The sequence below is a fragment of the Schistocerca nitens genome, chromosome 2 (assembly GCF_023898315.1).
Source record: "Schistocerca nitens isolate TAMUIC-IGC-003100 chromosome 2, iqSchNite1.1, whole genome shotgun sequence".
NCBI classification, from domain to species: Eukaryota; Metazoa; Arthropoda; class Insecta; order Orthoptera; family Acrididae; genus Schistocerca; species Schistocerca nitens.
In genome coordinates this window covers 34,196,051-34,212,082 of record NC_064615.1, presented here as the reverse complement: position 1 = coordinate 34,212,082, position 16,032 = coordinate 34,196,051, and the positions used below count along the sequence as shown (strand labels likewise).

At 38.1% G+C, this 16,032-nt stretch overlaps 1 protein-coding gene across 3 annotated transcripts in view; it reads left to right on the top strand.

Moving 5' to 3' along the window:
• The window catches only part of LOC126235695 (protein CLEC16A homolog), a 264,873-nt gene that overhangs the window by 105,626 nt on the left and 143,215 nt on the right, over nt 1-16,032 (top strand). For all 3 annotated transcript variants that reach the window (XM_049944445.1, XM_049944444.1, XM_049944446.1), the window contains exon 12: nt 12,405-12,559. In XM_049944445.1, the coding sequence (XP_049800402.1) occupies nt 12,405-12,559 (155 nt within the window). The remainder of the gene's footprint in view (nt 1-12,404; nt 12,560-16,032) is intronic.

Here is a 16,032-nt window from a genome sequence, read left to right as displayed (position 1 = left end):
GGATGATATCTGATAGCTTAATACATGTCTCTTTCCTAATAACACCCTTTGTTTCCTGCCAGAGATATAACATTTGAACCATTTTGCAACGTTTCCTGTTACACCATAATATTCTGATTTACTTAAAAGGATATTGTGATTTACACAGTCAAATGCCTTTGACAAATCACAAAATATACCATTTGCCTGCAATTTCTTGTCTAACGAATTGAGTACATTTTCACTGTAAGTGTAGATAGCCTTCTCAATATCAGAACCCTTTAGAAATCTGAACTGCAACCTTGACAGTTTGTTATTTGTGATAAGATGGTTATAAAGCTGATTGTAATTACCTTTTCCAAAAATTTTGAGAATGCTGGAAAAAAGTGAAATTGGATGGAAATTTGCGCTATTTCTTTATCACACTTCTTAAACAATGGCTTAAATTCAGCATATTTCAACCATTCAGAAAATATTCCACTGATAAGCGACTGGTTACACAGATAGCTTAATATGTTACTTAACTCAAAATCACATTCTTTAATTAACTTTTTTGATATTTCATCACACCCACTAGATGTTTTTGATTTTAAAGATTTTATAATGGATGTTGCTTCTGCCGGGGTAGTGAGGGTCAAATTCATATTATGGAAGTTACTTGAAATGTCTGGTCTTACGTATTCCATGGCAGCATCTACAGAACCTGACAACCCCATCTTTTCAGCAACAGTTATAAAATGTTTGTTAAAAAGTTCTGCAACACTATACACATATGTCACCAATGTATAATTAACTCTTAATGCTATTTGCCCCTCTTCATGTCTGGTTCTACTGATCTCCTCCTTCACTATATCCCATTGTTGTTGTTGTGGTCTTCAGTCCTGAGACTGGTTTGATGCAGCTCTCCATGCTACTCTATCCTGTGCAAGCTTCTTCATCTCCCAGTACCTGCTGCAACCTACATCCTTCTGAATCTGCTTAGTGTATGCATCTCTTGGTCTCCCCCTACGATTTTTACCCTCCACGCTGCCCTCCAATACTAAATTGGTGATCCCTTGATGCCTCAGAACATGTCCTACCAACCGATCCCTTCTTCTGGTCAAGTTGTGCCACAAACTCCTCTTCTCCACAATCCTATTCAGTACCTCCTCATTAGTTGTGTGATCTACCCATCTAATCTTCAGCATTCTTCTGTAGCACCACATTTCGAAAGCTTCTATTCTCTTCTTGTCCAAACTATTTATCGTCCATGTTTCACTTCCATACATGGCTACACTCCATACAAATACTTTCAGAAAAGACTTCCTGACACTTAAATCTATACTCGATGTTAACAAATTTTTCTTCTTCAGAAACGCTTTCCTTGTCATTGCCAGTCTACATTTCATATCCTCTCTACTTCGACCATCATTAGTTATTTTGCTCCCCAAATAGCAAAACTCCTTTCCTACTTTAACTGTCTCATTTCCTAATCTAATACCCTCAACATCACCCGACTTAATTCGACTACATTCCATTATCCTCGTTTTGCTTTTGTTGATGTTCATCTCATACCCTCCTTTCATGACACTGTCCATTCCGTTCAACTGCTCTTCCAAGTCCTTTGCTGTCTCTGACAGAATTACAATGTCATTGGCGAACCTCAAAGTTTTTATTTCTTCTCCATGGATTTTAATACCTACTCTGAATTTTTCTTTTGTTTCCTTTACTGCTTGCTCAATATACAGATTGAATAACATCGGGGAGAGGCTACAACCCTGTCTTACTCCCTTCCCAACCAATGCTTCCCTTTCATGCCCCTCGACTCTTATAACTGCCATCTGGTTTCTGTACAAATTGTAAATAGCCTTTCGCTCCCTGTATTTTACCCCTGCCACCTTTAGAATTTGAAAGAGAGTATTCCAGTCAACATTGTCAAAAGCTTTCTCTAAGTCTACAAATGCTAGAAACGTAGGTTTGCCTTTCCTTAATCTTTCTTCTAAGATAAGTCGTAAGGTCAGTATTGCCTCACGTGTTCCAGTATTTCTACGGAATCCAAACTGATCTTCCCTGAGGTCGGCTTCTACTAGTTTTTCCATTCATCTGTAAAGAATTCGTGTTAGTATTTTGCAGCTGTGGCTTATTAAACTGATTGTTCGGTAATTCTCACATCTGTCAACACCTGCTTTCTTTGGGATTGGAATTATTATATTCTTCTTGAAGTCTGAGGGTATTTCGCCTGTTTCATACATCTTGCTCACCAGATGGTAGAGTTTTGTCAGGACTGGCTCTCCCAAGGCCATCAGTAGTTCCAATGGAATGTTGTCTACTCCCGGGGCCTTGTTTCGACTCAGGTCTTTAAGTGCTCTGTCAAACTCTTCACGCAGTATCGTATCTCCCATTTCATCTTCATCTACATCCTCTTCCATTTCCATAATATTGTCCTCAAGTACATCGCCCTTGTATAGACCCTCTATATACTCCTTCCACCTTTCTGCTTTCCCTTCTTTGCTTAGGAAACGTAGGTTTCTATCTGAGCTCTTGATGTTCATACAAGTGGTTCTCTTATCTCCAAAGGTCTCTTTAATTTTCCTGTAGGCAGTATCTATCTTACCCTTAGTGAGATAAGCCTCTACATCCTTACATTTGTCCTCTAGCCATCCCTGCTTAGCCATTTTGCACTTCCTGTCGATCTCATTTTTGAGACGTTTGTATTCCTTTTTGCCTGCTTCATTTACTGCATTTTTATATTTTCTCCTTTCGTCAATTAAATTCAATATTTCTTCTGTTACCCAAGGATTTCTACTAGCCGTCGTCTTTTTACCTACTTGATCGTCTGCTGCCTTCACTACTTCATCCCTCAGAGCTACCCATTCTTCTTCTACTGTATTTCTTTCCCCCATTCCTGTCAATTGTTCCCTTATGCTCTCCCTGAAACTCTCTACAACCTCTGGTTCTTTCAGTTTATCCAGGTCCCATCTCCTTAAATTCCCACCTTTTTGCAGTTTCTTCAGTTTTAATCTACAGGTCATAACCAATAGATTGTGGTCAGAGTCCACATCTGCCCCTGGAAATGTCTTACAATTTAAAACCTGGTTCCTAAATCTCTGTCTTACCATTATATAATCTATCTGATACCTTTTAGTATCTCCAGGGTTCTTCCATGTATACAACCTTCTATCATGATTCTTAAACCAAGTGTTAGCTATGATTAAGTTGTGCTCTGTGCAAAATTCTACCAGGCGGCTTCCTCTTTCATTTCTTAGCCCCAATCCATATTCACCTACTACGTTTCCTTCTCTCCCTTTTCCTACACTCGAATTCCAGTCACCCATGAGTATTAAATTTTCGTCTCCCTTCACTATCTGAATAATTTCTTTTATTTCATCATACATTTCTTCAATTTCTTCGTCATCTGCAGAGCTAGTTGGCATATAAACTTGTACTACTGTAGTAGGTGTGGGCTTCGTATCTATCTTGGCCACAATAATGCGTTCACTAAGCTGTTTGTAGTAGCTTACCCGCGTTCCTATTTTCCTATTCATTATTAAACCTACTCCTGCATTACCCCTATTTGACTTTGTGTTTATAACCCTGTAGTCACCTGACCAGAAGTCTTGTTCCTCCTGCCACCGAACTTCACTAATTCCCACTATATCTAACTTTAACCTAACCATTTCCGTTTTCAAATTTTCTAACCTACCTGCCCGATTAAGGGACCTGACATTCCACGCTCCGATCCGTAGAACACCAGTTTTCTTTCTCCTGATAACGACATCCTCTTGAGTAGTCCCTGCCCGGAGATCCGAATGGGGGACTATTTTACCTCCGGAATATTTTACCCAAGAGGACGCCATCATCATTTAATCATACAGTAAAGCTGCATGCCCTCGGGAAAAATTACGGCCGTAGTTTCCCCTTGCTTTCAGCCGTTCACAGTACCAGCACAGCAAGGCCGTTTTGGTTATTGTTACAAGGCCAGATCAGTCAATCATCCAGACTGTTGCCCTTGCAAGTACTGAAAAGGCTGCTGCCCCTCTTCAGGAACCACACATTTGTCTGGCCTCTCAACAGATACCCCTCCGTTGTGGTTGTACCTACGGTACGGCTATCTGTATCGCTGAGGCACGCAAGCCTCCCCACCAACGGCAAGGTCCATGGTTCATGGGGGGGACTATATCCCATATAGTCTTTATTTTGTTATCTTATATGACTATATTTCCTTGTAATATATTTGCTTTGATGTCCGTATTGCAGTCTTTAATATTTTGCAGAATTTCTTGTAATGTGCTATTGCATCAACGTCAGAACTGTTTCGAATTGGAAGATACAGTTTTATTTTTGTTTTACAAGATACCTGTATCCCTTGAGTAATCTATGGCTTCTTTGTAGACCTTGCTCTAGCCTTGGTTAGTTGTGGGGGAAAACAGTGTTCAAATAAGGTAAGCCTTTATTAGCAAAAGTGTTATATTTTTCATTCATGCCATGAGCACTGTAAACATCACTCCAGTGAATGTCTCTGAGGAGTGTCCTAAAATAATCAATTTTTGGCTTATTGATTACCGTCTTGAGTTCAGATTTAACAGATCTTATATCCTATTCAGTATTAACATTTAACAGAAGGAACTGCATGTCATGTCTGAGAGGCCAATGAGTATTGGTTTTGTAATATAATTTTGTTAATTGGACTTTTCTGTAAAGATATTATCAATGGCTGTTTGTGATCAAGGCTGCCCTCATTGTCATCATGCTGTTTGTCATAAGTACCATCATGAATATACCATCTGGTGAAATTGTAATTTGTTTTACACTGCAAAACTATATTACATTGAATTCATCCACTATGAAAAAAATATCTTTAATGCCTTCTGTTCATAACACAAACTTGTCTACTTCCTTCATTGGCTTCATATGTAATTTTCATTGGACAACACACAACACTCCTTCCAAATGCCAAAAATGTGTGTGGTTAAAATTCCATTGGAACAAGGAAACTGATACATTTTTTGCCTAATATGAATAACACTTATTTCTATATTTATTGACATTTGTAAAATAAAGCCAGTCTGTTTATTAAACCAGATTTAAAAAGGGGAAAAAACAGTGAGTCGTATCTTATATAGTGATAAATTATTATTGTCGACACACTGCACATCTAGGCATAGCTTGCACAAACAAACAGAAGGGAAATATCAGTTCATTCTTTTTTACACTATGTTATTTCATTTATAATCTTTAAGTATAGACAGTCGTAACTTATTTCCATTAAAACAATATACACTAGAGAATTGACATTGCCGCAACTGATAAAAATTCTATCATATGTCAGGATTAAGTGTTCCCTGACATTGCTCTAATAAACTTTTATAAACTTCCTTCACCAAATGTTCCAAAATTGTTGTGGGATCATTCTGTTTTTGAAGATGGTATGTATTTTGCTTCAAAAACATCAGTTGCCATGTCATAATATCTAATGTACTATGCTCTTTCTAGGAAATCTTTCTCAATAACTGTATGCTATATTTTGGTTGAGATTTGTAGTAAGCGACAGTAGAGAAACAACTTTGCTGCTCATTGAGCATTGATACAAGATGATCATTTATTGTTGCATGCAGCTGCTGAGTTTTCAGATGACATGAAGATGGTATTTATTTAATTTTTATTTTTTTGTTCAGAATTTTATTTTTGTCTTGATTGCACAGATTTCTGCATCCATTCTGAAGCTTGATTTGATAATTGCAGGAGTTGATTCTATTGGACATAATATGGCTTGCTTTTCTCCAATCTGCTGGCTGACAGACTGACTTAGAAATAAATAGGGGGACCTACAGATCAACATGGGATTAAAATCGTGGTGCAACTTGTAGTTATTCACATAGATGAATCATTGCCAGAGGACAGGGCAAGAGTAGTACTGGGACTGTACAAGGATTGCGGCCCAAATATTTATGTAGCGTTTATTCACTCAACAACTGTATGCTTGTATATTAACATAATCTTTTAATCTTAATATAGAGAATACACACAGTCTGAGAACACCTGAAACAGCCCTTTGTGTGAAGAATAATTGAAGAGTGTAAATGGAAAATGTGCTAAGTACCAAACCTGACATTTGCCTGGAGAATGTAAAAACAATGTACCTTTATTTGTACATAACTGAGTTGTATCCAAAAAACTGAGGAGTCATTCTGGTATTACAGAATTGTGTTGCTCACCATATCACTGCAAAAAATAATGATATAAATCAGAAAATAAATACTTTATTAAGAATGTTCAAAATTCTATACCATAAAAACTGAGTGGTCCACAGTGCCAATAAGCAAGTTTTTACAAGCTAATTTTGGCAAAAAAGGAAACAGCAACTAGCTGTTGTTAATAATGCTATTTATTAATGCTAATATTGCTGTTACCGGATTTGAACCAAGAGGTTCATCTTCAAATGGCTGTTCACATTTATATTGCATTTGATGTAGTTTATATTAGCTATTTGCAAGATTTAGCTTGTATTTTGTACACAGCCATCGTCTCAAAAATGTCAGTTTTCAACAAAATACCAGAAAGAAAGTTTTTGTTCTATGTGCCATTAATACTGAGGCACTATGTTCTATTTGTGATAATACAGGTACAGAAATACAGCATTAAGTTAATACAAGTAGAGGGTGTCAGCGAACTAGGGACGAATATTAAAATGCCATAGAACATAGAAAATTTATTGAAAATGTAGTGTGTGTGTGTGTGTGTGTGTGTGTGTGTGTGTGTGTGTGTGTGTGTGTGTGTGTGTGTTTGTTTGTTTGTTTTATTTTTCAGACACATTAAGCACCTTCTCCCATTTATGTATGTAAAATTATATCCTCTATATTACTACCCAAGCCTGCATGGCAAAGAGCAGTGCGTATGTTGAAGTTCTCGATGGCACATTCACAAACATCTGGTGGGCTGCTGGTAATAACCCTATTAACTTCATCATTCAATTGGAATACGGTTTGTGATATGTTCGTGTACACATTTGATTTTACAAATCCCCACAAAAAAAGTCACGGGGCATAAGATTGCATGATGTGGCAGGCCACTCCTGGTTGCCATGCAAAGAGATAATTTTTTGAGGGAACTTCATTCAGCAGAGCAATCATTTCATGGGAGGTGTAACATGTCACACTGTCTTGTTGAAACCAAAAATCATCATTTTCATCACTAAGAGTGAAAATCCAATCAGAAACCATTTTTGGCAATGGTCGCCATTCACAGTGACAGCAGCTCCCTCATCGTTTTTGAAAAAGTATGGGCCAATCAGTCCTACCCAGAACCCACACCACACAGTCATGATGCATTGTAGATACATCTTATCCTCCACAGTCACTCATGGATTTTTTTTGTTATCCCAAATTCTGCAGTTCTGCTTATTGTTGTGCCCACTGAGGTGGAAGTGTGCATCCTCTGTTCTCTTTTGCTTGTCCCTAAACTGGATTCAGGTGTCAAATCAAGGAGAAAGTCCTTCACACATGCATTAGTAAAAGTCTCATGGCCTTTCTGCCATGCTGTGCTTTTCCCTGAAGTTCAAAATTTTAAAAGATATGATAAGTGGTTATTGCTGTCTATAGTTCTAACATGTGTCCAGGAAGGAAGGACGAATTTGAATTTTGTGCCATTTCGTCATATGATGGTTGGTAGCCATGGTTTTTTCACGTTTGTTTTCTGCGATCCTTCCCATTAGTAGCCTGACAAATTTTGTATGGTGAGTATTATTGTTTGAAGTTTCTTTTCATCATGGAAGAGATGACAACTGAGCAATGCATGCAAGTGATAAAAAGTTATTACAAAAAGAGTGAAAATCCCACAGCAACCATTCGTGAATTGTGTGTGACACTTAGATGTAATGCTGCTCCAACTGAATCATCAGTTCAGAAGTTGATCCAGAAGTCTGAGACCATGGGTACTGTTTCAGATGTTAAGAAAACAAGACAACCGCATTATGTTCAAACACATACACTGCTGTAACTCTTCAGGCTTTCCCGACGAGATCTTGACATGTGGAATAATCGGGTCTACTGCCGGATGTTTGTGTCGCTCTGGCACAATATTTCAGCCACGTAACTCGTTGCCTTCTTCAGGTCTACCTGAGACTGCCGTAATGGAGGATCTTGAGCAGTATTTATGACTGAGCACGCTGGGTGCTCTCTTTGCTGTCCGCGCCCGACTTGGCCGCCATCAAGTCCGAGGGAGCACCAGGGAAGAGACAACACATTACAAGCAGCGCCAGGTGGGTGCGGACGGCAAAGAGAGCACCCAGCGCCCTCTGGGCATAAATATTGGACAAGATCCTCCAATACGGCAGTCTCAGGTAGCACCTGAAGAAGGCAACGAGTTACGTGGCTGAAATATTGTGCCAGAGCGACACAAACATCTGGCAGTAGACCCGATTATTCCACATGTCAAGATCTTGCCGGGAAAGCCTGAAGAGTTACAGCAGTGTGTGTGTGTTCGAACATAATGTGGTTGTCTTGTTTTCTTAACATTTGAAACAGTACCCATGGTCTCAGACTTCCGGATCAACTTCTGAACTGATGATTCAGTTGGAGCAGCATTACATCTGAGTGTCACACACAATTCACGAATAGTTGCTGTGGGATTTTCACTCTTTTTGTAATAACTTTTTATCACTTGCATGCATTGCTCAGTTGTCATCTGTTCCATGATTAAAAGAAACTTCAAACAATAATGCTCACCATACAAAATTTGTCAGGCTACTAATGTGAAGGATCGCAGAAAACAAACGTGAAAAAACCATGGCTACCAACCATCATATGACGAAATGGCACAAAATTCAAATTCGTCCTTCCTTCCTGGACACCTGTTAGAACTATAGACAGCAATAACCACTTATCATATCTTTTAAAATTTTGAACTTCAGGGAAAAGCACAGCATGGCAGAAAGGCCATGAGACTTTTACTAATGCATGTGTGAAGGACTTTCTCCTTGATTTGACACCTGAATCCAGTTTAGGGACAAGCAAAAGAGTACAGAGAATGCAACAGCAATGAAAAGGCTTTTGTAAAAAAAATAGCACTTAGAAAGTTTCCTATTTTCGTTCTTCTAATCCTATGTGAAGATAAATTCTAGCCATACAGTAATCATATTTTTATTGTTTTGTGAGCGCCTGTAGGAGCAGCACTACATTTAAAGTCAAGATATTTCACTTTAGAAATCCATGGATTTATATGGATGTCAAAGAACTCAGAGTAGGCAAAGCAAACCTTACAGTACTTGTCATTATCATTATTATTGTTTTTCTTCTTCTTCTTGTTGTTGTTGTTGTTTAGCTCCTGCAGTAGCTGCAATTCTGAATACTTCCACAGTTATAGTCTGAGAAAGAGCTTTACATACTTCCAATGAAGCATTTAACCACATTTTCTTATTTGGTTTGTATATGTCCTGCAGCTGGCACCATATTACATAAATGGTTGGTCTGAGGATTAAAACAAACTTTTGTGTATACCTATAGGGCACATGGTACCTGCTAACACTTAAAACAACTCATCATTGTAACATGCAGCAAATAACATTATTTTAGATTACTGAGAGAAAAAATGGTACAGAAGAATGCAAATAAACTAATTTGTTCTGAAGTGATACTGCAACATTATCTTCTACTTGCTGAGCTTGTGAAATTACATTACAAATAGCAGATTACATTATACAGTACTGGATAAAAGTTTAATCAAATAATATGCTTTATGATTGGGCAGACCTTGCCACCCCCCACCCCCCTCTCAACCTAAAATTCTTCTGGATGAAATTTTAATGTTCCCACACATTTCATTTATTCTTGGCTATAATTAATTCCTTACTCTTCAAACACCAGTTTTTATTTTACAGTTTGGTTGAAACACAAGGCAACATTTGTCACCAGTGAGAATGATATTTTTATATGAGATGCTCCATTTATGAGAATTTTTTAGCATTTATTTTCATCATAGGAATATTGTGTTATTTGTTTTTGTGAATTGTGGTGCCCACAAAAAAAAAGTCCCCTCACTTTAAAGTGCTCTTTTAGAATGGTAGAAATTGCAAATGTCAGCATTCTTAAGTTTCTACTATCCGAAAATATGGCACACGTCGGTCTCTTCCTGTAGTTTCTCTGCAGCAGCTGCTTTCTCTTCAGTGACTGGTAGAAAGGAATGTGGCTGAGACTGGATTTACACCTTGAAACAGTCAGCTTTACAACAATGTGGACAATCTTCCTAAGCTCAAGAGACATTTGCTTGCACCACTTACCAGTCTTCTCTACACCACTTAGCTTCCTTTATGTAAGTCATTACTACCGGCAAATGAGACGAGAATTCTTAAGTTAGTCTGTTTTGTTATTTGGACAAATGTAAACATACTTGGAGGGAAATGGAGTGCTGTATTTCAGATCTTTCCTAGTCCCTTTTGTATAATACTAAGGAATGCTATATTGATACAAAAGAACCAGATTGGTTGCATTATTAAGGAATTATTTGTCAGTGTGTATGAGTACATGGCTGTTTTTGACATTGGACTGTGTCCTTATACTAGAAAAAATATCAAGAAAGTGATAAATTTTATACAGGGAATAAGAGGTTTCATACAGAGTTGCCTGTACACTCTGCCGGAAGGCGAAGACAGTTGAGTTATGGCAAAATTAAGTGGAAGACGTGCATGTATGCTTTGAGCAGTGAAATGAATGGAAGCATACATCTGTGTACTCAGATAGATACTTTAACAATGAAAATAATCAATTTTTGACAAAACGAAGTAATAGAATTGATAAAAAAAAATCCACTTACCAAGCAGTGGCAGGAGAACACATGTCTGTTCTCCTGTGCCCTGTCAGTCAATACCTTTTTTAGTCAGGTTGTGCTATAAATTTCTTTTTTTTAAATATATGTGTGTACTCCTATTGCCACTTGATGAGTAGAATTATTGTATATGTTATAGTGTCACAAATAGATACTTTTATGGTCATCTATTTTCTGACAGGTGTTGCACACATTTTATAGATGATTCCAAGAACATTCTATACTTAGCTACCTGTACTTTGTCACCAAGTAGACTGATTTTGATTAACTTATCAAGAATAAGGACACAGTTCAAATTCAAAAAACAGTTGTCTGCTAATATGACAGCTTTTTGGTAATGAAAGGAGCTTCATCTTTTTGTGTGGATGTAGGACATTCATAATCCCTAAGAATTTAGCAAATACGCCATGAAATAATACATGTTTTGGGTATGATTCTATATTTACTATGTTGTTGTTGTCTACACTCTATAGTCCAAAGACTTACTTGATGCAGGATAACTACTGCAACCTATATCCACTTGCATCTGCTTATTGTTTTTATGCTTAGATTTCCCTCTATAATACTCCTCTCCCCGCGCGCACGCCCACACACACACACACACACACACACACACACACACTTACTTCCCTCCAATACCAAAGGGATTGGTGCTTGATGCCTGATTGTAGCACCATATTTCAAAAGCTTCTATTATTATCTTGTTGAATTGTTTGTTGTGTCTGTCTGCTTCACCACCATACAAGGCTACATTCTAGACAAATATCTTCAGAAAAGACTTCCTAACACTTAGATTTGATGTTTACAGATCCTCTTTTTCGGAAATGTTTTCTTGCTATTGCCAAGTTGTATTATATATTCTCTCTTCTTCATTCCATCATCTGTTATTTTGCTGCCAAATAACAAAATTCATTACTATTTTCAGTATCTCATTTCCTAATTAATTCCATCAGCATTGCCCAATTTAATTTTGACTACATCCCATTATCTTGTTTTACTTTTCTCAATGTCATCTTATAACCTCTTTTCCAGACACTGTCAATTCCGTTCAGTTGCTCTTCTGACACCTTTGCTGACTCCTTTGCTGACTCTGTTAGCTTTGCAATTACTATATAGCTACAAAAATCTTTCTGATCACAGGAAACAGGAATGGCTTCTTGTGTGAAAATGGGATAGTAGTAATGAACTCATTAGATGGCATACTTGCTATTGGGGAATGTCTAAACACGCCCATATAGAAATGCAGTAAGTACTTAGTTTTCCGTAAGTAGGAGTAGCTTTCAATCAGAGCTTATCATGTGCTATTGGATGGTGTGTGTGAATATTTTGAAATGGCATCCAAGCATTATGGACACTTGTAGTAGTATGTTATTAATATTATTGTCACATATTTCATTTATACTGTTGTAAGATATGTAGTTGTCTAGAGAACATGAAGGAAATATCAGAAAAAAGGAAATGTGTCTTCTTCACTTCCCCCAGTTTTCATATTTTCACTTTGTTATTTCATCCTGTTAAGTTGTATGGTAATTATTAATATTGACTTTGCAGTATGACCCAATTTCACTTTCTCTTATACTTATTAAATGGTATTGTTACTCAACTTGTTTCTTTCTCTGTATCTTCAGATAGTCGAATACGACTTGTGACATTGGAGCTTAGTATTCGCTTACTAATACAGCTAGTGATGAAGAATGGGCAAAGTTTCCTCCGTGATGGTCACTTGGCGGCAATTGAAGGAGCGAAAGAGGAAAGTGTTGCTCTCCTGAGAAATTTTTATAAGGTATAGATATTGTTGATAATTCTGCAGTGCATTTAATTTCCTGTTGCAGAAAGTAAGAATTATAAAATTGTATGTAGTCAATTTTTTTACTTTTAGTTTTTCATATTTTTTCTTGTGGTTCACCATTTAGGTGTCATTAACACAGTCACTGTTTTTATGGTAGTATACTGTGGTCATGATTTATGACATCAATTGAGGTTTATGCCAACTGTTGGTAGTGAGACTATAACACAGTCACAGTCATTTATTTTGTTTAGATATGTAATTATCCATGTGGCATTTGGTCTTACCATTATCATGTTACTAGTTATTGTTGCGCATGTAGTGGTTAAATAATCCAGTACCATTATTTGTTCATTGAAAATGAAGTAGCTGGCTGCTAGTAATTTTATTTGGGTATTTGGAATATTATCTATCCACTTCTATAGCTGATGAATTAATTGCCCTGTGGAAAATGTACTTTATTCTGTTTCTGGCAATGAGTACATTACATGATAGTCTAATGTCACTGTTCTAAGCATGAATATGTCAACACTCATATCTCACAACATACACATGAGATAATTTTGAAAAATCGTTTGACTTCTTGTAAGAAAAAATGAAAAATGTATATAATTATGTAAGTACGTTAGTGGCTCAGTGGTATGAGATACTTCAAATTATTTTAGCAAAGATGTATGTATTTATTGATTTTGCCTCTTAAGGTACTTACTATTTCAATAATCACTTTTAGACAATGTACTGTTCACTCAACCAATATGCAGTATAGCAGCTGTTTCGTAGTTGAAAAGATGCAGTTTCTATTTTATACACAGTAATTTAGTCTGTTTTCACATATGAGGTTTGCCAAGAAAGTAATGCACCACTTATTTTTTCTCAGCCGAAAACAATGCTATGAATGCGAAATGGTACGTATGTATTATTTGATGTCCCCTGAGTGAGTGTGCTAAGTTTCTGTCACTTTCGACAGATACTGTAGCTGCAGAACAGTTTCATAATGGAATCTGTAGGTGATTTACATTACAAGCAATGTGCCATCATTGAAGAAATTGCAGAGAAAGAAACTGTGGGGAATATTCACAAATGCTTGTGCAAAGTCTATGGAGCATCTGCTGTAAACAGATGTACAGTTAGTCAGTAGGCACAGAGGGTGAGGTCATCAGAAGGCAGTTCGGCAGAGCTCCATGATTTGCAGCGGTCTGGGAGACCATCCACGGCTGTCACATCTGACATGTTGCAGCAAGCTGATGATGTCAGTTGTTTGGGCCATTAAAGGATGCCATTCATGGAAGATATTTTGAGAATGATGAGGAGGTGATTCACACAATGAAGCACTGGCTTCGTCGCCAAGACAAGGATTGGTACTGACAGGGCGTACTCGCCCTTGTTTCGTGCTGGAGGAAGGATATAGAATGGGATGGAGATTACGTGGAAAAATAGGGTGTGTAGATAAAACACCAATCTTTCGTGTGTGTAATTCTCGTTATGTTCAATAAAGAATTGTTGAAGAAGAAATGTGCAGTGCATTACTTTCTGGGAAGCCCTCGAACTTCTGCAAAGAAGTGAATTACACCTGTCTTTCCTACTTGTAGACTAGTGTTTACTAACTTAACCTACTCTATAGGTTTTTGCGTAAATGTTAGTGCATTATTTTTGTGTGAGCTGACTTCGGAGCATTACATAAATTAGAAGTAGTGTAGCAGCAGATCTTAGATTACACCCACCAACCGCTGAGTTAATGTTATATTACTTGTGATATAGACAAAAATTTATGAAAAATGGATAGGGATTGTACCTGTTGTGTACAGATGCAGGGGGAACTGGCCACTGTCTGTAAACAGCTGGAAGCTGTGTTGGCCACAGCCTGGGATCCTTGATGTCACAGTGCCCTCTGATTTGCACATCCCGACCAGTCGACCAGGCAGCAACTGGTGAACAGTGGTGGGTTGCAAATCTTTTGGGCAGAAGGCAAAAGTGGATACTGACTGTGGATGGCTGTCTTCTTAAGCCTTAAAACAGATTTGAGGTATTGCTCAATGCCTCACCTTTTGGGACTGCTGCCAATGTTCCTGAGAGGTTAGACAAGTGCAGAGAGTGGGATTTCTTGTCATTGGTACCTCCAATGTTATGCTTGTGTTGGAGCCCTTTAGGGAAATAGAGGTCATGTCAGGAAAGAAGGCCAGTGCCCACTCTTTTAGGTTGCCAGATGATGTCATCCGAGATGTTGAGGAAGCTCTGCTGCTAAGAGTTGAGTGCACCGGGTGCGCCTGGGTTCAGAGATCAGGTTCGTTTCCTACAGACAGCAGCCTGATTTGATGAAGGCAACAAGTCTCGCTCATGGACTGAAAGCAGAGCTTGCGTTTGCAGCATTAATTCCAGAACCGATTGCGGACCTCTGGTTTGGAACCAAGTGGAAAACTTAAACTAGAGGCTCAGACAATTCTGTGATAGTCTTGGATGTGGATTTTTCTACCTCCACTATCAGATGGACCCCCTTTCACAGGTCAAGCACACACTACATGCAGGATGTGGTTACTAGGGTAGCAGAGCACATGTGGTGTGCACATGTGGGCTTTTTAGTTTGGAGAAGTCCCTTCAGAGGCCTGATAAGATGCCTTCTGACTCCAGACAGAGTAGCATTCATTGTAGCAGATTGGAGAAAGTTTATGTAATATTAGTTAATTACAGGAGCATGTATGAAAAGGTTGTAAACTAGTGTCCCTTGTTATGTGGTAAAAATTGGCTAAAACAAGCTGTCAATAGTAGTGAAATTCTAAACCCAGATTGAAATTTATATCACTGACGTGTGTTTACAGCCATAAAAAAATGTGATAATATGAAGCGAGATTAGTGCAGGTTCATAATGAGAAATAATTTGTGTGAAGATGAGCATTAACAACTGGATTAAAAGTGATCATTGGATGCTTTTATAGATCCTCTGCCTCAGCATTAGTGGTGGTGTAACATTTGTGGGCAAACTTGAAGAATATTTCACGTAACTGGCCAAGTTAAAGTTTTAGGTGGTGATTAAGGCAGGTAGTAAGGACAGGAGATCATGTGAAATTGTACTAAGTGTCTTCTCCAAAAATTACTTTATGTGGTTAATCAATGAACCGACTCATGGAAGTAACATCTTAGAGCTACTGGTGACAAAGAGACTGAAGTTTTTGACTCAGTTGTCATAGAACAGCCGGCCGCGGTGGTCTCGCGGTTCTAGGCGCGCAGTCCGGAACCGTGCGACTGCTACGGTCGCAGGTTCGAATCCTGCCTCGGGCATGGATGTGTGTGATGTCCTTAGGTTAGTTAGGTTTAAGTAGTTCTAAGTTCTAGGGGACTAATGACCACAGCAGTTGAGTCCCATAGTGCTCAGAGCCATTTGACCCATTTTTTGTCATAGAACAGGGAATCAGTGATCACAAGACTGTTACAGCCTCACTGAATATGACTGCAGATAGGAATACAAAGAAAGATAG